This window comes from Corvus kubaryi, unplaced genomic scaffold, assembly GCF_017639235.1.
Source record: "Corvus kubaryi isolate FWS band 111438036 unplaced genomic scaffold, C.kubaryi_AGA036_p1.0 split3-73, whole genome shotgun sequence".
Classification (NCBI taxonomy): domain Eukaryota; kingdom Metazoa; phylum Chordata; class Aves; order Passeriformes; family Corvidae; genus Corvus; species Corvus kubaryi.
In genome coordinates, this window is record NW_024582091.1 from 5,023,639 (window position 1) to 5,050,309 (window position 26,671).

The 26,671-nt window shown below is 37.5% G+C and overlaps 1 protein-coding gene across 2 annotated transcripts in view; it reads right to left on the reverse strand.

Moving 5' to 3' along the window:
• Nucleotides 1-20,500, reverse strand: part of HMGCLL1 (3-hydroxymethyl-3-methylglutaryl-CoA lyase like 1) — a 78,573-nt gene extending 58,073 nt beyond the window's left edge. Inside the window, exon 1 of one of the 2 annotated variants that reach the window (XM_042016766.1) lies at nucleotides 20,319-20,494. In XM_042016766.1, the coding sequence (XP_041872700.1) occupies nucleotides 20,319-20,423 (105 nt within the window). In that variant the 5' untranslated portion in view covers nucleotides 20,424-20,494. Of the gene's footprint in view, nucleotides 1-20,318 lie in introns of both variants that reach the window. The other variant, XM_042016767.1, reaches the window with a different exon arrangement.
• Between the last annotated feature and the right edge of the window lie 6,171 nt (nucleotides 20,501-26,671).

A 26,671-nucleotide genomic window follows, 5' to 3' on the forward strand; every position in this document is an offset into this window, starting at 1 on the left:
TTCAGATCATTTACTGTATTTATCTGAGCCTGGTGAAAAGAATGGGAAACAGCTGTATAGCATCTATTTGATCACATGGAACATCTGGTAAGTTGAAATTCTGTCAGGCCCTGCTAAGCCCACACTCGCTGACTGTATAAACCTACTTAAATGTGAAGGTAAAACCTTCACATCTGCTGCATATTGTTCCTCTTAATTTATTTTCACAAATACGGCACTGCTTCAGTACTACAGGCATAAATGTGGGTTATTTCATGATTATCAGATCCTTCTTGTTGGAAGACAAATGCCACAGCTGTGCTGTGACTGAAGCTGTGACTGGAAAATAAAAAGGGAGCTAAAATAGATTATGTAACCCAAAGCTTAATTTAGAGCATGAAAAATTTCAATAAAACTTTGAGAGCAAAAATGTTCAATTTCTAGGCCAAATCTTGTAAATTCTATTTAGTGCCTACTGTGGCAAAACTTTTGTGGAAATCAAGAGCAGTACCTGTCTTTTCAGAACAGATGCAGTCACATCAGGTGATATCTGCAGCTCTTGGAGTTCATAGGGGTCAAAAGTTTGGAGGGGATATTGCAGAAAGGCATTCAAGTATTGGTTTTTATTTTTTGTCTGTGATATTACAGATATACAATCTCTTTGAACCATAGTCCAGGCCTTTCAGCCCCTGATTTTCTCTATAGCCTTCCTGTTCACTATTCAGCCCCACATTGAGTTCACCGTTCTTGGAGTGAGAACAACACTGAGAACCACACAGGGAATGACTCCCACATACTGGAAACTCAAGGCAGTACTACAGACAGACAAATCCTTACACCTTTCAAGCTGATGAACTAACAGCTTAGAGTAAACTTCTTGGCTCTGAGTCCAGAAGAGTCTTTGCATTGTATTTAATCTAATTTTATTTATGGTACATTGATCTCTCCTATCTTCAATGTCACTCAGTTTCTCCTGTGTGGCATCCAGTGTTGTATTGAAAATGACTCCTCTCTTTCTATTATCAGCAGATATTACTACCTTGATACTTTCTTGTGAAAACTTTTGGACTAACATCATTACCTTATTATAGTACAAACATATATTATCTAAAAAAAATTGGATTAGTGCTATAGAAGAAAGATGTTTTGAAAAAACATGGAGGAACTCCACCAGCAATGTCTTTCCAGTCTAATAAATCTGCTTTCCAGATTATCTCTTATTTCCTCCTCAGCCAGTTTCTTATTCATCTCACAAATTATGTTCTGATCATCCTTCTCCCCAGCATAACTAGTAATTTCTCTTGTGCTGCATTGCTGAAGCTCAGATAACAAGCAAGTCAAAGACAGGCAGAATACTTAGGTTCAGGCCCCTGTATACTATTTATACATTTTACAGTCCATAGCTTCTGGATAGAACTCAGAAACAAATTGAAGACTATAAGAGTATATGTATCATCTTCTGCTAAAGTGACTCTAGCTAATTCCTCTATTCTGTGGCCCAAGCTGAATCCAAGGAGTAAAGGAATCTCACCTGTCCTATGAATGAATACTTGGTAACCAGCTGTTGGGACATTCTTCTAAGAGAGAAAGAAATACGTACTTGACAATGCTGTTGGGAAGAAAAAGCAGACTCCACTTTCTAGGAAGTTTTCTGATCACAGTGCCACACTTGCAGAATATCTGGATATTACTTAAATTACATCTGAAGAAGTTGCCTGAGCCACAAGTCATATTCTGTGCCAGGCTCAATGCCATCTGCACTCACTCCCTAGTCAAGCTTCAAATGCACAGAACACACTGAAGTCTGTAAGAACTTAGGCAGAGTTTAAATACTTCTCTGTTTACTATTTGGATGGCATCAGACCTTAACCAGGACTTGGGCTTCATGAATTGAAGGACTGATTTCCCCAAACTCTAACAACTGGAGCATTTCAAATGTACACCACACCCCTGGGTAAAAGGAATGATTTTTTGAACAAACAAGACCAGCTTAGAGAATTTCAACACCTTCAAGTATGGCATCAAATGGCCTACAGATACTAATCAGAAAATAGAAATAAACAGAAAAATTTAAAACAGTTTTTATATTTTAAATTAATGAGAAATTGTGAACTTTGTAGAAATACACAAGTACCAATTTTAGTACCACTAAACATGTCAGATATACAATTTTTTTCCCAGAAAAAATATTTCCTAAATTCAACTATATGAACCATTTTTATGAAACAATATATGAAAAGTAGATATGGCAAATATTTAGGGGTGACTGCTTCTTGAATAATACAGGGTCTCTGTTAAAAAGTAATGACCACCAGAGCATCATGTATTAAACATCAAAAAGGAAATAGCTGACATAAAAGACTAAGAGCCTGGAAAATTTGTTTTTCCATGTATCAAGCCTTGCCAAGGAAGCACAAAAAGCATATAAAACCACAAAAAAAATTGCCTCCCTCAAAACAGAATGCAGCCAAAGAGTATTTTTAAAAGAAATAGAAAAAGGAAAACCAAACCATTTAGCTTGAGACATTGAATGCCAAATTTCTGTATGGAAACATTTTCTCTCAACTATAAATAGCTGCAAATTTAGTTTCATTACAGAAAACCCTAGTAACTCCTAATTAAAGCAGTATAATCTCCTTAATGTAACAATAAATGTAAACAAATTAAATAAACACTTTTTAAAGCTCTGTCTTTGCTTCACTACTGCTACTAAAGGTGCTGAGGTTCTTTCAGCATTCTGATTTTTATTCCATGAAGGTCATTCACATGGGCAGAAACAGCAATGGCAAATATTACCCAGAGCTTCTCAAATGTAACTGAAAGAACACAGAAGTAAGGGAGAAGGATCTGGAGCTTCAGGCCTTTTTAATCCTTCTAACCGAGCAAGCTAAAGCTCTGTTTTCCTTTTCCACAAGGTGGTGTTCTGGCACAGAGGACAACTGAACAAAGGCAGGTCGGTCTCATACAAAGAATTACTCAGAAAAGCAGTTTTCAACAAGAATCAGCAGGGAGGTGGCATCGTAATTCCATAATGTATATCTGCAGTGACATGGAAAAATGCCCAAAAACCAGGAGAAGGCTCTAAGATAAATAATATGATTGCTGGAAGGAGAACAAAGGAAACAGTGGTCAATCTTCTGAACACACAGATGACTCTAAACTTTACAAGACATAGAGAAAATAAACAGGAAGAAATTAAAATCTTTGTTCACATTGTTCACACTACTGGAAGGCAGATATGAAACATATTAATACCCAGCCTAGTAAAAAAAAAAAAATTGAGAAGATTCAAAAACCAGTGGGATGCACCTGAAGAATATCCCTCAGTAAAGATAAACTGAGGATTCATTCTAGAACATCTGCTGTATGCTGCTGACATGACCACTGGGAGAATAACCATGAACAGACCACGACTAGCAAAAACTCTCAACCCCTGAGAATCTTCCATCAAATGAAGTTTTCTTACTATATCACTTCATATGCATGACCTGAATGTTAACACAGATATACCACAAACAAAGCAATTACAACAGAGTACAGAATTCCATTGACACAGCAGATGCATTTCAATAAAAGCAATACATAAGATAACACTTAGGACTCTCCATATTGTTTCTGATGCTGACTGACTAAGTAAGAAAATGAAATAGCAAAACTGATCCTGGGCTATAAACTAGGCTGTCATAGATAAAACAGTAGCCTGGCACTTAATGAGTAGAAATATTGTGATTTCCTACTTCAAAAAATAATTCAATCCACTGGAGATTGTCCACGGGAGGGCAAAATATAAAATGCAAGTAAATCATTACAGAATAAAATTAGTTAAGTGTGGAGTTAACTTACTTGGAATAAACCAAGTAATTGTTGAGCCCAGAAGGCTTGTTTGAGCTCATGAAAGAGTAGTGATTTACATATATCAAGAGATTGTCTGAACTGAATGAGAATTCACTCTAGGGATTTCTATGGTAAAGTAATAGGCTTAACATTTCTACTGTCATTTACATTAACTATTAAATTCCAGTATAATCTGCTAGTATACTACTTCTTATTGTTGCAGGGCTGTTTATAATAAAACTCATTCATATGAAAAGATAAGAAATATGATTTTAAACTGAACTATGAATGCTTATGCTGCTGGAGTGGCCAGTTGTTTGACCTAATCCTGTTTACAAAGAGGACTTTAACGGTAAAGACAGAGGTCATAAAGTACAAATAATATTAACTAATAAAGAAAGAAAAATTACTTTTATTTAGAAAACAGAAATTAAGATTTGGAAAAAAAATAACTCCGTCAAGTGTTCTGATGAACTGGCAAATCAAATGATATTTGATGAACTGGCATTCTGATGAACTGGCAAATCAACTGGCAACAAATGATACTAATAAAGAATGCCCCAGAGATTAAAAAAAATGTTGCTGTGTTAAAAATACTATTCTTATACAAAACTAGAACATTCAAGTCACACACAACTACACTACTCATGGACATAGTTACAAATCTTAAAAAGCAAAATACCATCTATATATCTCTATTCCTTTTGAAAATCCTTTAGAATAGGTCTTCCAAAGCTACAGAAGACAAGGTTTAAGACTGGTATTCAGCTCAAGATTAAGAAACCTCAGCTCATTGATGACGCCTTAATAGATGCACCTGGAGTCATTCTGGATGACTTCTGGCCTCCAAGTGCTGCTCAGAAAGGGCAGGGCTCCCACTTTGTCCTTTTACTGCAGGTCTCACTTCAAATCTATCAAGATGTCTTTACACTGGAGGGCATCTCAAATGGCATTAGACACATCTGTTAGGCAACAAACTGAGCTTTTAAATGGTTCCCCCCATGCATGTGTATGAAGGCATAACAGATGTCTAAACTGCCATTTCAGCTGAAGAAGCTCCAATATGGCTGATGGAGATAAAGAATAAGTCAGGTCATCCTAAGGTTCACACCTAGTGGCTGATGATCTTGGTTGCCAGGTTTGTTTAACTGTTAGGAACTGAATGCCACTCTAGAAGGGCATAGGTCTCTTGTGCGTTTTACAATGTGTAGAATATCACTGCCCCAGAAGGATGTCTCATATATCCTTTGTGTTTCAAATGGCATTAGGCACCTATGTTTAGACAGTTGAGTCCTGTCCTATGTCTGCAGTGGCTATCACAGGAACATCAGATGCTGTAGATACCTACTTATGTTTTCATTCAGATGTTGTAATCCCAAGCAAACATTTTCCTCAGATGAACTATGTGTCACCTAATGAGTTACCAAGAGAAATCAGAGGAACTTCTTTTGAGTTCCTCCAAGAACTCAGTAGGCAACTTATTCTTTCCATCATTCTAAATCAAGTTTTCAGCCTTCCTTGCTGACATGATTCCCAATCCATCCTGCTGCTGATTTCACCTTTGCCATTAAATGCTTTCTCACTGAAAAACTGGAATACAGATAAATATATAAAAGAAAGTAAGTAACTTCACTGTTTGTTGCAGACAATTTCAATCCAAAATATACTCTCAGCAACTGATATCTTATGTATCAACAATTTTTCAGGTATATGAAATGCATCATATAGCACATGAATACTCAGGTAGCACCAGTCCAATGAAGAGGATACTAAGTCATTTCAGAGCATCTCTTTGGAGCAACTGGCATGACCTCTATTCTTCTGCTCAAACTACATCTTAGAAGCAAATCAGACCAACTTAATTCTTACCTCCTTGTTTTCCCATGACTCCTCTGTAAACAGAGCATTCACATCGATCCAGACCTAGACCCATGGACTGACTTTACAGTTTGACCTTGGATCTCTCTCATCACTATGGACATGCCTGACAGGCACAGGGCTGCACGGCCAACTCTGTTAACCACCGCTGGACCGAATCCTGCCCATGACTCACTGATCTGCACTCCCAGCTGTAACCTTGGACCTTCCTTAACACCACAAACTCACCCAATGACCTGGACTTGTGCTTGAACCCTCTCTAGGCCTACCCTTCTCACCCCACTTAGCTATGGTGGGACTGCCTGGAGACCTGCCTGTAACTACCCTCAGGTCCCTCCCTTAGGGAGCTGCTGGCCCTCACTGCTCCCTGTCCAACAGAGAAATTCCTTTTTCTAGGATTCATTGTAATATCTGAACCATGCCCCTTAACACACAGTTTAGATAAATACTCCTTGAGTATTTCTTTACCCTAAGTAAAAAATGTTGGGATTAGAATGCAGCCTATTTCTCCCTTTCTCTGCCCCCTTCTACCAGTTGCACCTAAAATGAAAGTGTAGTAGTTGTTAATGCCTAGCACCCTGAGGATAAGCTTTGTTGATGGAGGCCAGAATTATCACACTTTTCAGATTAGAGTAGCAGCACTCATAAAATACATCTGAAAGTTAGTGGTTTGTGTATTAACTCTCTCTGATTTATCTCCTTAACCACTGGAGGCTACAGCCATTAGATGCTATGACAGTAATCCCAAAGAATAATGTCTTATTCAAGCAACAAACAAGGGTTTGACATGAAAAAATACACCAAAATCCAATTAATAGTAAAAGAGCTCTGTCTGATACACAAACAGAATCATGATCATAAAAGAGAACACTGAAGCATAATATGCAATTGTGCTAAATCACCTATTGCGCAGACAATTGCCACAGAGGTACTAAGTCTGCAAACCAGTTTCACAGCACCGTACTTCCCTGGTCTTAGCAAAATGCAATGAGATGTAGCAAAACAAATAAGGAACTCCTTTCTATAAGAAAGAACATTTCTTTCAGACAAACACAAAATAGCACATTTTCTAAAGAGCTACAGAGTTAATAAATGAATATAGTCTCTGTCCACATGAGTCTAAGAGGGGGAACAGGAGGAATTCCTCACTTCCCAGACTATTTTCTTTATATTAGATCAGAAGAGATCAGCTCTCACATACTTTGGGTGAAACACCTGCTGATTATTTTCTATGATTTGTAGTTTACTCTTTTGCTTACAGTGGATGTCCTTAATGGATGGGAAACCAGAACCTGCAGCTGCCTCCAATACACAATTTGCCTCATATAACCAATTGAAGTGAACTCAGCTTGAACTATGAACACACATAAACTGAAACCCTGGCACTGTCTGTTTTGTTTAATTGACAGGGTAGTCATGTATTTGAATACTGTTTGGAGGTGTCTACTTTTACTTTAAGAGCATAAGAATAAAATATAATAATAATACATTTTTAAATGCATGAGAGGATGAAAGTTGTTTTCTGTTGTACTTTTCATATCACACTGAAGACTAAACTCATGTTCCTTCTTAGGTTCATTTTCCCCTTTCAGGAGGAAGTGCTGAGTTCAGAAGTAGTAAACAGGCTCAAAGATTCTTGACTGGTATTTTTACCATGTCCTGGCTTTGGAATGCATTCTGAAACTACTACTCTTAGTCACACAAATTACATGGGTTACCATACTGATCTTGCAACAATATTATTCTGTATTTCTTTATGATCTTTTCAGTTTCTTCATAAACTAGATTTTCTTCTTGATCTCTCCATTATTTGAGGAGAACACAAAATCTAACAGTGTTTCTTCCAAAGCTGACAAGCTACACTGAACTACTATGCTGGGCAAGTGCTTTTCTGAGTAGCAGGATATAAAACCATGAATTGTTAGCCCATATTCTTTAGCTTTGGTCCTGACTAAATCCTCACTTTGTAACTTCTCCTATATAGCTTTCCAACCCCAAAACTGTGCAAAGCATAGATATGGTGAAATGATAGCAAACAACTTAACTGGTGGATTTATTTCAGGGACACAGTAAAGGCTATGTTGGATAAAAAATCAATAAAGCAGTATTTCCCACTTGACATCATAGTCATGAGCAAAATCTATTAATATAAACATTCATAAAATACAATTTCTAGTAATATTTCAAATAATATAAATAAATATGGGGAAACATAAGCATGTAATTATCAACATTTAAGATTTATTAATAATTTAGACTTTTTTTGTTATTTTCTTAACTTCAATACTGGAAAATATACATAAAAGAGATTTTGATGTGAAGATAGTTACAGACCCCCAGAAGCTTTCCCCTTTAGTAAGCAAAGGTAAGAACTGTGAACACTTGAATTATATATGTTACACATTTTAAATTGTGATCATCAAAATCATGACAGTCCATGCTACGTTCTAACTATGTGGCCAAGGACAACAACTTATTACAGTCAGTATAGAGTCACACAAACATACAGAATCACACAAACATCTCTGGTGGTCATGGCTTAAAATTTACCAAATGCAAGCTCCAGTAGGTCAGAAAATTCCACAGGCATATGGCAGGCTAACACAACTGCTCTTCTGACAGCTCTTCAAAGAAGGAAACTTCAGGAACTGGAGACTGAGTGTCTAATACAAGCAGCAGGTAGTTCTAGGAGTAACTGGAAACCATGTCTAATTCTCTGTCATGATGTTGGATGCTCTCAAAAAAAAAGAAGTAGCATTACAGGACAAACACTCAGAAAGATAAAATCAAGCACAAAGATTGTTCACTACCTTTGAAAACAAAGAAATACCTTCTGTAATATTCATATCTGTATTTTACATAAAATCATTCATAACCTGACAGAACAAAAATAATAGGACACATTTGTCAAATAACAGTCTCCTGGATGAGACTGAACTTTCTAAATTATCTAAATTATCTAAATATGATGACTTGACACCTTCTAAAAACTATTTGTTGCTGTTGTCAACAAATGTAGAGTACGTGGAATCACAGAGATCTGAATACCCAAATTAGAGCTAACAACCTAAAAAAGCACATAAATGTGCTGTAGTCACAGACAATTTTTGATAACTTGAAAAATAATGATCAAGGAATCTATTAGCAGAGTCAGGTGGTAGTAGAGGCGTAGGCAACCACAGTTAGACTTGTGTTACAATGAAATCAATAACAAATGGTACTAGAGATCTCTGCTATTAACAGGAGGCCAACACAGCCAGTCACTTTAGCAAAAATTAAAAATGTATTTTCAGAACATGGCGTATACATTACCTTTCTCTATTTCCCTAAATGCTTCCCTTGGCTAACAATCAGCATTTCTCCATTAACCAAGCTGATTTACAGCCAACTCACTTTCATCCATATCCCTATCTTGGTCAAAGCCTGGAAAAGCAATTATACTCTGCCATCTGGGCTGGATGAAAAGGATACAGAGAACGGAGATCAACAGCATACTGATGACACTGGAGCCAAAACCTCCCACACTTTCCTTTACTATTATTTATGGTAATAGTATTATGGTGCGTACGGTGTTTTACCTGCAAGACTAAAGACAGAATTCTAGAAAGGAGAAAGAGTGGTGTTTTTCCACACACATTGAAAAAGCAGAGGCATGATCATCATTACAAATCCAACATGTGCAAGCAATTTGCAAATACTTTGGGATATCGGGGAGGGGGGGGATGGGAATGAACATACTGACAATTCAGCCCATCCATCCTATCAGATAAGTCTCTCTAAATAATTCATTTTCCATAAAAGTGAGTTATGCATAGAACTTTAAGAATTAAAATAAAAAGCTGAAAGTAAATCAACCATTCTCAATTACTACTGCAACCAAAATCACTTCTGTGTCCAAAGGTTGGGCCTAAAAGATCAAGTAAATCATGAATTCAAGTACAGGTGGCCCCCCACTATGTTTTCCATAGTTCTCTTTCCAAAAGACACTAATTAAAATGACAGTATTTTAATGGCTATCTATTTCATCACTGTTGGCAACTCATCCTTCATGAGAATTTAAAGTTTGTAAAGCTCTTTAGAAAAATAACATCTGTAAAGTGTTACCATAATAATTTCCCAATAATGGTAAGGAAATTATAACTTGAACACTATGCCATTCTTGATGTTATAAAAATCTTCCATTTTCACAATGAAATTAGTCAAATGTGAGCATATTTAAAGAATATAATTTACTTCCTATTTTGCTGAAAATAATTAAAGGCATAAAAAATTTTCCTCATATGAAATTTTAAAAATACGTAAATATAAGTTGATAGTTTTTCAATAAACACTTAAAATAAATTATTACTTTCTATGACCTTACTAAAAAATACTCATATAATAATGATATATCATGGCATCTTCTGTACTGGTTAAATTTCCAATTTATTACAGTTAATAGTAACGTAATAGTAATTTTAGCGCATTCTAATCATGCAAACCTGAAAACAATGAAGTGGAACAAGTACAAGAAAATATACTGGTACTGGAGGAACTATGACAAAGACAAAACCAAACAGGGAACATAACACGTCAGACTGTTTGCAAAGATTAAGGGTTGTCATGACAAAATGAATCATGATATTTCTTAATTTTTTATTGCTTTCACTTCTAGACTTTGCACATTTCGGAAGATTTTTTTTTTTAAGCCTCCATATTCTGGATAATAAAGTGCTCAACTGATGAGAAAGAAACACATGTTGTTGTAAAATTCATAATAAGACCAGTGTTAACTAAGGAAAAAAAAAAGGAAAAAATATATAGTAGTACTACTATTAGCTGTACTTTCATTTTACCACAACACATAATCTTAACTGAAGGATTTTTCCAAACACTGACAATAGACAGTACTATTTATAAACTGAATGGCAATGTAGCCATACCACTCATTAAGCTCAAAAGGTCCTGAAATGTTCTTAATGATAGGACTCAACTGGACTTTAAAACACCTGAACTTAAGTATCTACACAGTTATGTCTACATGTGTCCTAGGCATCCCTGTACAGTCAATGTATATATTCACATAAAATGTCTTAAGGTTCCCTAAACACAGCATTCAGGACACAGGATCTGCAGCTTTTTGGAAGCTGGAGATAAAGGAGGATATTATAGGGCATCTTAAATGGCATCATCACTGAAGCATGGCCAACTGAATGAAGCCACTTCTCAGCACTCTCAGCAATGGCCAAAAGCATATCAAACAACTTAGCAAACAGTAGGGGCACAAGTCAGATGGCTAATTACAGGCACCTTGTGCATTTGGGATGCATCTAACTTGACCTCTAGCCATTGTGCCAAGAGAGCACGAGACTCCTGCAAATCCTATTTGATACCTGCCAACCCTATAAGCTATCTCAGCTACCTTAGGGCATCTCACATGGCACCATACAAGAGCACTTAGGAAATTGAATCAAGTCATAAATATCCAAAAATGGCAGGGAGACCAGAAAATTCTCAATCACCAGCTGACTCCTGTCAGCATTACCAACAGCCAGCTGGCTTAGTAGCTTACCTTTCCATCATCTTCATTCATCCCATTCAGGCAAAAGTGACATGGCAAGGCCAATGAACTGGCCTATACTCTGTCTTCTCTTTGCCCAATAAAATAGTCATGTACGCTGCTTTGGTTTATATGAAGCCAGCACAAAGTTCAATTCAAATTATGTTTCCAGGGTTTTAAAAATTCAGCTGTGATCAGCTGCGGATTCTGTTAAATCTTTTCCCTAATCCCAGTGTTCCACATGATACACCTTCATCACTTACCTTGTTCCCCCATTTCTCACATACTAACACCCATATTTAATCTCATCTTAACTACTTGCATTAAAAGTAAGCCCTAAAGCCACATACAGTTCCTTTCCAGATGCTGCTGTTGAATTATTTCCCTATGGGTTTCACCTAACATTCCAGCAATGTCCTCTGGCGCTTCAGTCCACACATCTCATCCATTCAAAGCCTTTAAACTTCTTTTTCCAAGAAACTCATAAACTAACACCTTTATTCCCATACAAAACAGCTAACATCTGTGGACAAAAAAACCCCACTCAGACAAAGAAGAAATGTCTACCCAGCACAGTTTTTTCACCAGCTCACCTTTTAGCAGTTTTTGCATGTAATAAATCTGTGTTTTTGTCACAAGAGCTGTGAGAATGACTCTCGTAAGAATATTTAATCCAAATAAATTCAAATGTAATGCCACAACTGGAGTAACTTTCATTCATTTACACCAAACTCTAAAATAAATCTCCATTTAACAAGGGAATTATCTAAAAATAATACTGGCTACAACAACATTCCGACAGTAAGTATAATTTCCTTCTTATTAGCTGCAGCATCTTTTCCATCTTTTGCAAGATTAGAACTTTGTCCCAAATGTTAATCAAATTCTTCACCATTGATATGATACCTAACCCAGTAAAAGAAAAGAAAAGCTATGAGCTGATTACTTCTAACTGCAATAACTTAAGTTTGAAAAGCAACCCTTAAAACTGTCCCTGGAATTATTTTTCTGAAATGTAAACCATGCATTTAACAGTTTTCTGGTTCCTCTGAAGTGACTGATTAAAAGACCAGATAATAAAATATGTATCTGATTAATAATGTCTTATGTAATAAAATTTTTCTTCTTCATTGTATGTTACGTCCCTATCACCATATTACAAAATAGAAAAAATCCCTCATCTCTACTGAACTGCTTAATTTTAAAGTGTGTGCACCGTTTTGACATTTCTACCCCAAAAGGGCTATATAAGTGTACATTAACACAGCAGTAATAAAATATTTCCCTTTTGCTGAAGACCAAAAATGCTGAATTTGTTTTATGGGTATTTAGCACAGCATGAAAGTCTGATTTTTTAGGTTATGCTCTTATCTCAAAAATTTCAGATCAACCAATAAAGCAACTACTCTCAGAATTTCAATATCCTGATGAGTTTTCCTAAGTGACAGAAGAAGGATATATTAGATAGACAGAGAGAACCTTTTCCTACAAATTTCTGCCTGATTTTTATTCTCATTCTTAAAATTATTATTTTTCTGTTCTAGCATTTTCTGAGGTTCAATTAATTGATGATCCTTACTGAGTGCATAGTACCTCATGACACTGTATGTCAAGGTCCACATCTGCACTATCACGCGCACTGGCAAACTTTTAAGGTGGCACACTTTCCCCAGAACTTCACAATACCACACACCCATCTTTAATACACATTTCTCTTTCATACTTCATCTATCTTTTTAAATACACATTTGGGGGCTAAGAAGAATGCTACAGAAAATATTATACCTTTGTTAAGTGAATGAGAGAGCTAAACAAAAAAAGAGAACTCAACACAGCCCGAAGTACTAAATAACTACTTTTCTGAAGCCCTCCACAGTTTCTTTAAACATAACTTCTTTCATACTTGACACATTAAAGATTCTCAATAGTCTTCAATTCTTAAAATTTCAGAGAATCATCACCTTGTTTAAACACCTGAAATATTTATGTAGTGAAAGAATTAAGAGTGAACTCAGTTTTACCTCTGAACTGTACCTACACTGCACCAGTTTCCTACTGCATGATATTCACACACAAACTGAAATTCAAACACACACTTCCATAAATACATGAATCTTTCAACCCAAGTGCTGCAAGAGTTGAAGCTACCTTTTTCCTCAGAAGCACCAAAAAATAGTCCTAACATTAAAATATAGAGAAATAAGTGTAACTTCATCTGAGGTACCCAGAATTCCACATTTAACCATTCTAGGTACTCAGCATTCCTTCTAAGTGAAAAAAAACCCCTAAAGTGAGATACAAGCCACTATAGAGACAACAGTTACTATTATTTATTAGTCATCACATCAGACAGTTCAAAAGCAGAAAATTTGATTAATTAGGAACAGCAAGTATTTTGCTTTATGGAAACTTCTATGTCTGACCAGCTGGTACAGTAATCTTCTAAGGTGAGATTTCCTTACCAAAACTAAAAGACAGAAGATCCACAAATTGTAAATAAGATCCTTATTAAAAGATATACTCATTTATTTCAGTAGGAATTAAATTTGGATCTGATTGATCTTTGGCAATTCACTTATCTTCACTCCCAGCCAAAGCAATGAGAAAAGAATGATCTCAAGATGCATGAATTTTAAAACGATGATTTGACACATGGGGTGTCTTAAATCAGTTCTCCTCCTTGAGCTGGCATGGGAGGAAATGAACATCACTGTGCCCATATTTAGGTTTTGAAGGAGATGGAGGTGGGAAAAGTTAAAAATGGGATCTCACCAAAAAGCAGATATGGGGTCTGAGGAAAAACTTCTTGTGCATTTTTTTAATTCCCAAATTTGCAAAGCAAATCCTTTACAATATTTCCATCTTTTTTATAAAATCTTAAACTCCCTTAATAATCCCAGTATAGCATAAATCTCTATCAACTAAAAAGCTCCTGCTATCCATCCAGTATTTACAGGCCAATGGTATACAAAAACTGAAAGTCAGTGACTCCACTTAGGTCAAACCTACTTTATTATCAGCCTCTTAACTTCGAACATCCTGTTTGGCACCCCTAAAAAACCAAGCACTCAGCCTTTTTGGACTTTCACTCTTCAAGGTTCTTGAGATCTTACTCTGCAGCATATAAAATACCTGACTGAAAAAGTTGGCATGAGTCTAGTGACTGGGTCTTCTAAAGGGGAAACTCCTCTTGACTTCAAAGAACATTTTAGAAAAAGCTCAGCATTGCACTCTCCCTACTCCAGTTAAATTCAGTGGGAGTGTGTTTTATTTACTACCTTCAGGGTCAGCATGTATCATATGTCATTCATCATTTCCAAATTCAACAAGAAAAAACACAGCATGCTGATACAAACTTAATAGATTGCTATAATTTAGCATTAAATTATAATCTCTCCTACTTTATTCTATTTATGTTATTTTTATAATAACTTTGTATGCTTTACATCTTAAGAACATTAAGAAAATAAATGTTCCTTGAAATCTGCAACAAAGCAAAAAAAAAAAAGTCCCATTCTTGGGACATTCTTGTAATGTGTTCACTGAGAAAATTATCCATCTACTGAATTCTGGATTGACAAGGCCTCTGCATGTAGAAGAATACAGAAGGGCTGGAAAACAGGAATTTCACAGTCTCTTAGTGATCAATTATTTGGTCTTGGGTTATATGAAAGACAACACATCTGAAAACCTTGGAAGATCAGGATGAAAACACAGAATGAGGTAAGAATGGTGGGCAAAAGAAAGAAGGAAAAAAAGATCTTTGCCCAATGAAATTAATATACTTTCTCTATAATGGTTTCATTAATTCTCTCTAAATAATGCCATCCTTTGAAAGAGTTAAAAAACAAAAACTCTGCAACATAAAATCCAGGATAACTACCTTCTTTTTCCTTTACTTATATGCAATTTAAATCAGATTTAAAAAAAAAAAAAAGAATGTAAACAATGATATATTTCTTTCATATTGTAATTGTCATAGTAAACTAATAAATTTGCAATATTGATGACAGCAATTTTTTATAGTACTTCTTAACTAGGTATATTAAATTAAAAAATGAAAATAGCCTAAATAGTTATTTGAGGAGAGCCTGCAAATCTTAATTTATTCCAGGACTATATAATTACATGGAGATAAAAAGAACATGAAATACAGTATGTCTCAAATCAGTTGCTCTGAGGTGTAGCTGAAAGACTCAAATAAAAGAGATCTGCTGTCTCTTCCCAGGTTGCATAATACCATATGTCTCATTTTTATGCTGTAATTTGAATCAAGAATCAAACATAAGTAAGACATATATAATTGTCACATGGACTGTGGGTTTTGTTGTTATTCTTGAGTTACTTTAAAAATAAATTTGAGAGGTTTCTAGCATATGTTTAAAACATGACAATCTGTTACAAAATCTAAACTAGCAAATTAAAACTGCAAAAGTAAGACACGTGTGCGCATCTCTTGATCCAAGAGTATCATGCAGTGAGGAGATGAGGGAATCTTAGTCCGTGCGTTTTCAGTCTGGGTATTTAGGCACGTAGCATATAAATCATTGCAATCAAAGCTCTGAAACAGAAGTTAGCCGTCTAAATAAGAGGATCCAAGTTTTTGCTCATTATTTTACTATTTAGCACCTAGCATTTGTGTTCCTCTCCAGTAATAAAATTTTCCAATGGTAGTATCCTGAACAACTGTTAATGATTCTGGATATTGCATTCCGTGTGACAGCCTAAGTCTGTGACAGAAATCCTACAACATAATATAGCACACATTAGCATTATTTAGACAGATTACACTTCCTAGAGTCACAGCTACATCCAGCAGAATAAGAGACTAGTCTTATTTTTATCTTATTTTTGCTTTATTTGTTGCAGGTGTAGGCAGCCCTCACCAAACCATATGACTCCTAATATACTCTTATTTTACTATACCCCTTAGTACACCTAGATAGTAGTACATAAACTCAAGGGTTTAAGAAAAAGAGGATTGTTATTTAGCTATGTTTAGCCACTACCCTCTTGCAGAGTAGGATTCCCCATTTTAAAGTGGCAGACGAATCATGCTACAGTTGACACTCTGACCTTAACAAAGTATTGTAAGCCATGAAATGTAATTAAAAAACTGGACATGGAATTTTCTCTATTTTAGAACATTTAAATATCTAGTCCTCTATTCTTTATATAATCTTTAAAAGCTCCTAAGAATTTTCACTACTACAGAAACAACGTCATATAATCCTTTTAGTAAACCTAAATCATAAAGGGTTTTTACCCTCATTACTGTGATTAAAAAGCTCCTAAAGAATGCCACCAATGGATAATTTGCTTTTAAATTTCTACTTTATATTTATTATATAGACTGACTATAAGTGTGTGTTTGTGGGTAGCAACATCTTCCTTTATTTTAAGCAGCTAATTCCTCTTCTTCCCACCCTGCCTGCACATCCTCCAGGTCTTAACGCTAGGTATCAGACAAACCCAAGCCATTTACATTTCACCTTCCTTTTCCCAACCATTCCAGTGGTGCAAGACCTAACCTCTCCCAGCTGGAATTCAATTTCTTGAACATGACTAACCAAAACTGAACAAATGCAGTTTTTTGCAATGGCATCAACATTTCCCTGTTTGACTGGAAATTGTTGATCTACTATATCTGAGGACCTAACTTGATTTTTTTTAACAGCTATATTGGCAGCTCATAGTCATCCTATGATTTGTGAATATTACAAAGTTCTTCTTCAATCTATTCTAATAATAAAGTCAAAGTTTCTACTTTGGGTTATTGGTCTCAAAGCACCTAATCATTCTGTATCCTTGAATTTCATCCCAGTCTTTTACACTTCTTTAGCCATCCAGCTCTTCCCTGCTGTGTCCTCAGCATATTCCTAGTGCATCAAAATTCCATTCTAGCCTACATGAAAATATAAGATTAAGTCTGCAGGATAAGACCAGTGTCAGTTACTCTCAGACCATCTCTTCTCCAGCAAGAAGGTCCCTGCTACACCAGAGGACACCAGCAGCAAACACCTTCCCTGCCGCTCAGCCTGATCATTTCACAAAACAGACCACAAAGTACATTACAAACTCCAGTCAAATCCAGTGAGTCACCATCACTAACAACACCGATCGCTGCAGAAATCTCCCTAACACTGCAGTATCTATGGCCACCTCCTTTCTTAGTAGATGCTAGCACATTTTACAGTTCTGATATAAATCCATGTCTTTAACAAATTCTCATGTGACTACAGCTCTTATTTAGTAAATCAGACCTTTAATACTAAGTTAATCAGAACTACTAATAAAAACTATATACATTGGGGCAATGCTAAGAAAATGAAGCTGAACTGTATTCCTTGTATGAAGCATTACAGAAGCATTCTGAAGCAAACAGTTAAGCAATTAAGAATATGGAGAAAGATGAACACACTGCAACAGGAATGACGTGCCTCAGTGACTAGTCAGGTGTTCAGTAATTTTTTGATGCAATGCAGACTAGTCTTAGTAAGACTGAAATAGTTATTAGTAACTTCTACTAGAAGTTATTAGTAACTTTCTACTAGGTAGTAGAAAATTCTGTTTACTGTCTATTTAGCCACCTAACCAAATTATCTTTTACTTTTCATCTCTCCTTTTCAATAACTTATCTACTCAAGGAACTCTATCTTTTAAAGTCAAATGTGGTTCTAAAAATACCAGAAAAATGGTTGGCTAAATGAAACAGAAAAAATAAGGGAAAACAAAGACATCCCACTACTCACTTTAGAACCTACTATTTCACCTGCAGTAGAGCTTCAAGTGGTTAAACCTGGACTTTTACAAATTAGTCAGCACAGTATATAACCAAATTTTTATATATTTGGGGTTCTTAGACAAAATAGAATGATTCTATTTCTACAACAGCCCTGGCAGCAACATTTACATTTTACTTGGCGTTTAAAGAAAAATCCCGAGGAACTCCTGAAAATATTTTGGCAAGTAAATAAACTTTATTTTCATCAGCCATGAAAACATTATTTCTGGGAGACTGCTCTTGCACCTAAACCCCCTTTCCTATTTTATTTCTTAGTGTACCCACATAAATGTCATTGTAGTGGTGCTGCCATAACTATCTTGCATACACTGGTCATAAAAAAAAGACCAACAAACCTTTTTACAACCATTATTTGAGCTAGTATAGTTTCTAGATCACATAACAAGAAACACTTTTTTTCTTGAACAGGATTGGTATGGAATGCACTCCTACATAACGAAGACCTTTGTGGGTTGTTTAAGAATCCACATGAGAAAAATGGAAATTTAAACAGATTCATGTAAAATCACAGCAGAAGCAAATGTTAAAACATGAACAGTGACCAGCTCTGGATTTAATTAGTGCACTGTGTAGCTCACAGCCACATCAATGTGCACAGGGAGGATGTTTGCTGTTGATTCTCAGATTTGCTGTTTACTGATGAAGACATATTTCTGTATCCTTGGAGGAAAAAAACTAGTGATGAAAATGAAAGAAGAGCACTGCAAAAATTAAGTAAAATTATCCATTAAAATAAGAAAACCTTTTTAATCTACTATTTTCTGAGAAGATATTAATGACTGGTTTTGACTGCAAACCCACTCTGTTGCAAAAGCCCTTTCAAATGCTTTGTCCGATAGGGGGACAGAGACAGACACAATCAAGTGGCATATCATGGTATTTTGAAGGAAACTTTTAAAAAATGTTCAGATCCTTAAAAAGGAAATGATGCACCAAAACATAGCGAGGGCACATGAACAGAATTATGGTGCTTTGCTTCAGGCCTGATACATAAAAGTCCTTTAATTCTCTTTTATTTCTTTACCACAACAAAATATTTTTCCACTTTTATTTAAAAAGAAGAAAAAAGAAAAAAAGGTTTATTTTTTTCCCCAAAATTTAATGCTGGATAGACACTATTCCCAGGGAAATATGATAGCTGGAAGCTGTATGGGACTTACCTATACAAAACCCTATGCTCACAACAGTGTTACTTTGTGTATTCCATATACGCATCTTTTGAGATATGAGGCTCAGACTATCTGAAGCAAAATTAAAATGCTGCCAGTTTTCATATCACTCAGAGCATTTTTCATCATCTCTCCACATCTGAAGTCACATTGCTACCTAATAATTAAATTTCACTTCCAAGTAGTGGAAAAAAATGGAAGATGATTCCACGGTATATCTGCAAACAGAAGAAAAATGCAACAAGATGTGCTCTTTAAAAAAAATAAAAATAAAAATATATTTAAATATATTTTAAACAATTTTGTTCTAGGCTTGGTTCATGTTTTTAAAGGGTTGAAGCACCTATTGATTACTGGAGTTAGAGTTGGAATGAATGACTGTTCAGACAGGAAATGCAGGTAACTTTCCTTCACTTCTTCCCCTACAAAGCCATGATTAGGAAAGTCAAGGCCTACGGTGTTTCTTTGCCCACGTGCCCAGGCGCCTCCTCATCCAACCTACACTCCCTGCAGCCACTGCCCACACCTGCTCACAGCAGACAGACACCTTCACTCATCCCTCCGTGACAACCCCCCGGCTCTGCCTCCGCACCCCTATGGCTCCAGTGACTCTTCCCTCCACAGCAAACGCGCCCGCCGCAACTCGTGTGAGCAATACAAGCTGCATGGAGCAAGGGCAGTGCCGTGACCTCGCGCAAATGCGTGTCACCCTGCCATTTTATGATTTTCACACAGGGAACGATCACGCGCGGCGAGGACCACTGCTGGGTGGGTTTCCCACTGCCTCACCGCTGTCCCAGCGCCGCCCACCTGTGTTAGCACTGCCTGGAACACGGTGTAACACCGCCCGAGTGCTGAAACACTGACCAGGCACAGCCCAGCGGCGCGGGGCCGTGGGCAGGGCCCCCTGCCCCCCTGCTCCGAGCGGCATGGGCACGGACAGGGGCAGACAGCAGCAGCGCAGGATGAGCCTGAGGGGCGAGGGGGCGGCGAGGGGGCGGCGAGGGGGCGGCGAGGGGGCGGCGGCGCCCTGAGCGCCCCGTCCTCCCCCTGGTGGCGGCCGCGCCCCATAGGGCCGGCCCCGTCCCATCCCTTGACTCGCGCCCGGCGGTACCTGCGCGGGGTGCGCGGCCGCGGGCGGCTCCGCGATCCACAGCTGCTCCTTGAGGAGGTGCTGGTAGCTGAGGCAGTGCTTCAGCGCGGACGGCACCGTGCCCATGGCTCGCCCGGCAGCCGCCGCCGCAGGGTGGGCGCAGCCTCCCGACCCGCAGGCGAGCAGCCCCGCGATTGGCGGACCGCGAGCGCCGCCGCGTCCCCTCCCGCGCGGCTGCGGCGGCCGCCGCCTCACGCCCGCCGGGCCCCGGGGATCGCCTCCTGCCCCTCCTCGCCTTCCGCCCCTCTCGCCCTGTGCGCCCCTGTCCTTCTGCCCCTCTCGCCTTCCCGGCTGAGGAGCCGCGGCAGTGGGTGCCCGAGCTCGCTGCTGGCTCGGCCGGTGCCGCGGCTGCCTGCAATCGCTGGGTGTGCGTGCGGGAGAAACCGCTGAGGAGAGGCGGGGAGGGAAGAGCATGGGGACAGCTAGCCGTCCTGCCCCACATCCTCCCTGGCACGCCCGCGGGACACGGGGCTCAGCCTGACCTGGCAGGGCTTTAGGCAGCAGGGGGGAAAGAGAGGAGCAAGGGGAAGGGACAGGGCAGCTTCCAGACCAAGCCTACGTGTCCTGTTCGGCATCCCGGGACTTTGCAAACGATGCAGGATACACCAGGTCGTGCTCGCTCTGTCGTCCAGCTGACACGGGGCTTCGTGCACGCGCTGGCATTTCTGCTTTCTATTTGGGTAGCAGAAACTTAGAGCATAGCAAATGGCATACTGTTCAGGTTTTAAGACCTCTCTCCGCAGCAGCAAGTTATATTTTGTCAGCTCCTTTACATTTATCGTGCCAGCCAACTTTCCAAACTCCTCGCAAGCAAAAATTATTTCTAGATCATTCGTTTTCTGGGATATCAGGGATATTTTGTTAAATATATTAACCTTTCCCTCTATCATTTTCTGCAAAAGATTATCAGGCTTACCACCAAATCTCTGTTTCAGTCGTTCACAGATAGACATGATGCTCTCAAAGCCCCATCTTTCACAGTTTTGCATTTCATGCTTGCTGTTCTGGGCAACTAAAAATTATATTTTCATAGCCATTGTAAACCAAAACTGGATGCTGATTGATTGGCTGGGAAGCTTTTGTTTTTCGAGGATAATTATGGTTTTTTAGATATAAGATATTTAAAATACAATGTAAAAATTTAAAAATACTGCTGGTGGTCACCTCTGCAATTGCAAATCTGGCCACTGAAAAGTGCCAGGAGGTTTTTTTATTGACTACTATCTGATACAGTTAGTATCTTTTCTGCCTTTTCCCAGTAAAATATTTGTGAATTCAATGTTCTTTTATTTTCACAGTTCAAAATTCCACTAAGTTTCCATTAAATGCTGACTCTGGGTACTTGCTTTGGTCTTGTTACCTGTAAAGTTAGGGATAAAATATAGAGAAGCTGGCAAAAAAATCATGCCTTTCTTTTTTGTCTCCCAGTGAGAGAAAGTTTATCAGTCGTGGTATATGTAAAGGGAAAGACACTTTATTAAGATGAATAATTTCATTTTCACTTTTCTGTACATTTCATAGCAAGCTGGAAAAAGTATAAAAACTGCAATCACAAGAAAGTTAGAGTATGACTGTGAACAAAGTGTAGTTCTCCTACCTACCTCGCCTGTTCTCGAGTTACTCCAGTTCCAAAGTCAAATTTCATATGGCCTTTAATCATCTTTCTTACAAATACCTCTGAAATTAGCTGCATTGTAATGCTCTGCAGGTAGCTTTTACATCAAACTGCTGTTTTCTCCGCATTAAATCTCTTCTAATGGTATTGTTTCTATGTCTGTACTGTTTTGTTTTTGTACGGTTTAAAACCTCTGGGCACTTCCAGCCTACATCCAGTGTGAATGTTTACTGTCACAAACCTGCTTCAAGGCTCAGAGTGCCACCAAATATGCCAAAAAGGAACATCTTTATCTGAAATCCTGGGGTCATTGGCCAGAGAAGGAGAATATAACAGATACATTCTAACATAATCCCAAATTCAGTTCTCATGAAACAGTTTCTCTTGTTTCTTTTCTGTTCCACCTCTCATTCTCCCTGCAATCAGAATTTGGTTTTTCACCCTTGCCAATTTAGCACTGGATTTTTCAACTGGTCCTTCTAAATGCAAGGAGTTGTTTCAAAAACAAGAGATGTATAAATAAAACACATTCATCTGAAACTTGCATGTTTCTTGGGAGAAGGGTGTGGTAATTCTTCTGTTGAAAAAGGCCCTGTGTGTTAGAACTTTTAGAGCTAAAATGAATTTTTATTGCTAAACATGAGACTCATGGGACAGCACAGAGTGAAAGAAGCTCCAAGAGAATTGTGTTTTAGGCACATAAAATCATCTTGATTCTCTTCTTTGCTTGCAGAGGCTACAAAACTTACTCCACCCCGCTTTATAAGTTAACATGAAGGCAGATACCCTTGTCATGTGATAGTACCAGTATATTAACTAATTGAAGGGTTTGCAGAATCATGTAAAGAATAATGGACACTTCTGGCAGATCTTTCTGTAACAGCATGTGGGCCTCTCATGGCCTGGACTTTCATGTGCCCTGTGCTGTGCCTTATTTTGATTCTGCATATCTTTTGCTCATCAACAGCATTTTGGAACAACTTCAGTTTACTAGAACACATGGAAGGGCTCAGATGTGTTTAGTGCTATATCAGGATAGTGAGTAGAAATTGCGCATGTCTGGCTTTTGGCTTTCCATCTGTCTCTTAAAACTGTTTATCATTCTGATACTCCTCTGAATTTATCATTGTCATTGGCTCACGCTGTATTCTGGTCAAAGATTTTAAAACATTTATTAAAAGGAATGCTTTTCACTAAAATAAATAATCTCTCATAGAAGTCATGCCATCAAGCCAACCAGATGGGGAGAACAGGCATATTTGTGTAACATGCAGAGTAACTTCAAACACTATCACACGAGATGTTTCTGTACTCCTTATTGTTCCCATGCAGTTACACAGGTAGTTGGCAGTCAGATCATTAGGAGTGGAAACATAAAGCTCTTGGATTTCCTGCAGTGTGACACAAAACCTTGGCCAAGAAAGGCATGGTAAAAATAGGTTGATCATTTATAAGCATCTAAAAGAAAATAAGAAAGTTGTTTAAAGAGTGATTTGATGACAGCAAGAAGGACAGAATCAGAAGCAAGGGAGCTATTCATACTGACGATAATCATAAGTGCCAAACTGGCAAGCAGCCAAAGTGCCTACTAGGCAGGGATCAAAGACACATATGGTGAGTCTCAAACAACAAATAAGCCATAGAATTCTGGCAAGCATTGCAGGAATAATATGCTCCAGCCCTGACAAAGATGAGGGCTAAAAAAAAAAAAAAACAATGGGGCTACCAGTACTGGATCATACCTCAGGGAAAGCAAAGCTTTCATCATTTCAGTTTTATTGGACAAAAATGTAGATAACTTCTCACATATGGTAGGTCTGGTTGATCTAAATTGATGGGAAGTGTAACACAATGTTTAAAAATATCCTTTACAGCTGTGGCAGTAAATCAGTATTCCATTAGCTGCAGCATCTTTCAGAGACAGCATTCTTCAGAGAGTTAGTAATAGATTTACTTTGCCAAAGTAAAACTATATCCCAGGTGATAGACACCTGGCATTTGAAACAGACACAATCAAGAAGAAAGTCCAGGTTAACGTCTTGCCAGATGTTGAAGCCTGTTATTTTCTATTCTTCCACTAATTTGGTCAGATTGGCAGGGTTTCTGACAACTAGATCACAATGTAAAACAAGCAAACACAAAAAGGGAAACATTTTAATTTTATTCTCATGCTACTATGCAGCATCAAATAGGAAAAGAAGGAAATTCTGTGAGTTTAGACCTGGTTTCATAGTTATACACCCATACACAGTCATTAAAAAGTGGCATGTCATAAGCAGTGCTATTTTACTTTTATAAAGGGTGCTGACTTTTACACTGGTAAGAATGGTACTCGGCAGCCCTTTGGGTCTTTGGGTGGTCTCCAAAGTACCAGCACTACATAGCTACATAAAATTGTTATGAGGCGTATCAAGGACAGCAGAGAATTGTAGCAGAAAGTGCTTATTTATAGATAACATTTTCCATTTGAGATATTTCCATAACTGACAGAAATGCTGTTGAACCAAATGTGTCCCTTGTCTGACTCCATCATTTCGACTGTAATTTCTTTGTCTCAGTGACCTGACCTACCACTCATCAGTATCAGTAGAAACTATGAGCCAATTCCTGAATGGATTTTCAAGGTGCTATTATAATATTTAAGAAAATATTTCCTTTTCAGAGCCTGCTGTTACACAGACTTTGTTTCCATCTCTTTTCTTCATATCAATGCACTTAGTATCTTCATCTCCATCTCCACCCAGTCTTCTCAGCCAATAAATACTGATGTGATTTCTTATAGGGATTATAAGGTGCAATATGCAGTAACCTCTGATTTCCTTCCTCTCTTTATGTTATTAACAGACAACAAAATAGTACTGATTGTCGGTGAAGCCAGTTTTCTTGTTTTTCAAAAAAGTGACCCTATTACATCATGTAGGATAAAGAGAAACTACAAATTACTCTTAGGAAGTGTTTATTGGATAAAGAAATGCTGGGACAGCTTTTATGCTATATCCATTGCTTCTCAAGTAGAGAGCATTTATCAGAGTTTAGTCAAAACAGGAAAAAATAACCACCTGAAAATTGTACCTGTACTGCATTCTGGGAATAGTGCTGTCCTAACAGGAAAAAAGAGTTAAAGACCTGAACCTTTTCTGTTCTCTTAGGGAGAAATTCTTCTGGTTTATTTGAAATATATATTTTAGTATCAAATGAACCATCTTCTACAAGCCATACGCAATTTCTCTATTTCAAACTTGTCCACCAAGTGAAAATGAATTAGGCATTATCCAATAAAGCACAAATATATGTAGATGATACAAATCCAAAAGTGTTCTTTTTTTATTTTATGTTCTTTTTTTATTTTATTCTTCTAATTGCTAAGTTAATGTGCAAAACATATTTTGTGGGCATACCAGAATAAGTGTTTGAGGGGTTTTTTTGAGTCATTTGTCATATAACTGTACTTCTAAAATTACTTGCAGTATGTCTCCGATTGCTATGCCTCTGTCATTAAATTGTTCCAGAGCAATAGTAACAGTTTAAGTTCTAGTGTAGTGACGAGTCTGACACTAGAATTTTTGTATTTCTTCTGTCACCAGCATTACTCAACTTAGGACAAAAAAAAATCCCCAAACAATGGAGAGTTTTCTGGTGCAGTATAAACTTGCTTAATTTGGCAACCAAACAGTAAAAACGGCAGAGTTGTTACAGAAGAGACAAAACAAGGGTTTTGTTTGCACATAAGGGATGTGCTTGCCAAGGTAGTTTGCTCATGTTTAATAGGGCAGTTTCATGTTTTTCAATTTACTTCATATCATTTTGCCTAAACAATGTGCAATTAAAATGTTTATCCAGAGTAACTGAAATCAGTTTTTCAATTATCCACACAACAAAAACTTTTGGGCAAAATACCACTAAATAATGAAAAATAAATTGAAATAGTGTGTAATGTAGGATAAAAACAAGTATCACATGTGCCATAATGCAAAGTAATCTGAGATCATCAAGTAGATGTGTGCATCAATTTTTTCTCCATTTCTGTTTGTATTTAACGTCAGAGTCAGATTGCATTTTTCAGCTGAGTCCTATGATCTAAAATCCTCTCTAGTGTATGCATAAGTTAGGACAAAGAACTGTGTTTTTTGGCTTCAATAGTAGAGGCTGAACCAGGCAAATGAATACTGTAATGCTAGAAGAAAGACTGACAGAGGAACTACTGGAATGGTATTGACATTCAGAGATTCCCTTTTCAGCATAATGGTAGCAACAGCACTATAAAGTAAAATAACTTGAAAAAAGTCAGGTCTTTTACATCTTTTTTTGCTATCTTCATCATTAATACAAGATATAGTCACATAAAAATTGATGTGCACTACTTCATGTTGCAATTGCAACAAAAAGCACAGGATTTCTAACAAAATTTATCTGTAAACTTCATCTGGGCAGAAAAAAACCTACAATACCTTGAAATTAAAATGCTAATGTCATATTGTGAAGCAGAATATGTCTTACTTTTGTTATGTCTAGGACTCACAGTGTTGCTTAGGTAATATTCTCTGGAAGAGAACAGTGTTCTTTTTCATAACAAGAATACCAACTTGCAGTATCAACCATTCCATGCTAGCCTTAATTATTTCTTTCCCCAATTTAAAACACAATTCACCTCCAAAGCAGATGTTTGTATACCAGGATGAGAAGGGATTTGTTCCACATA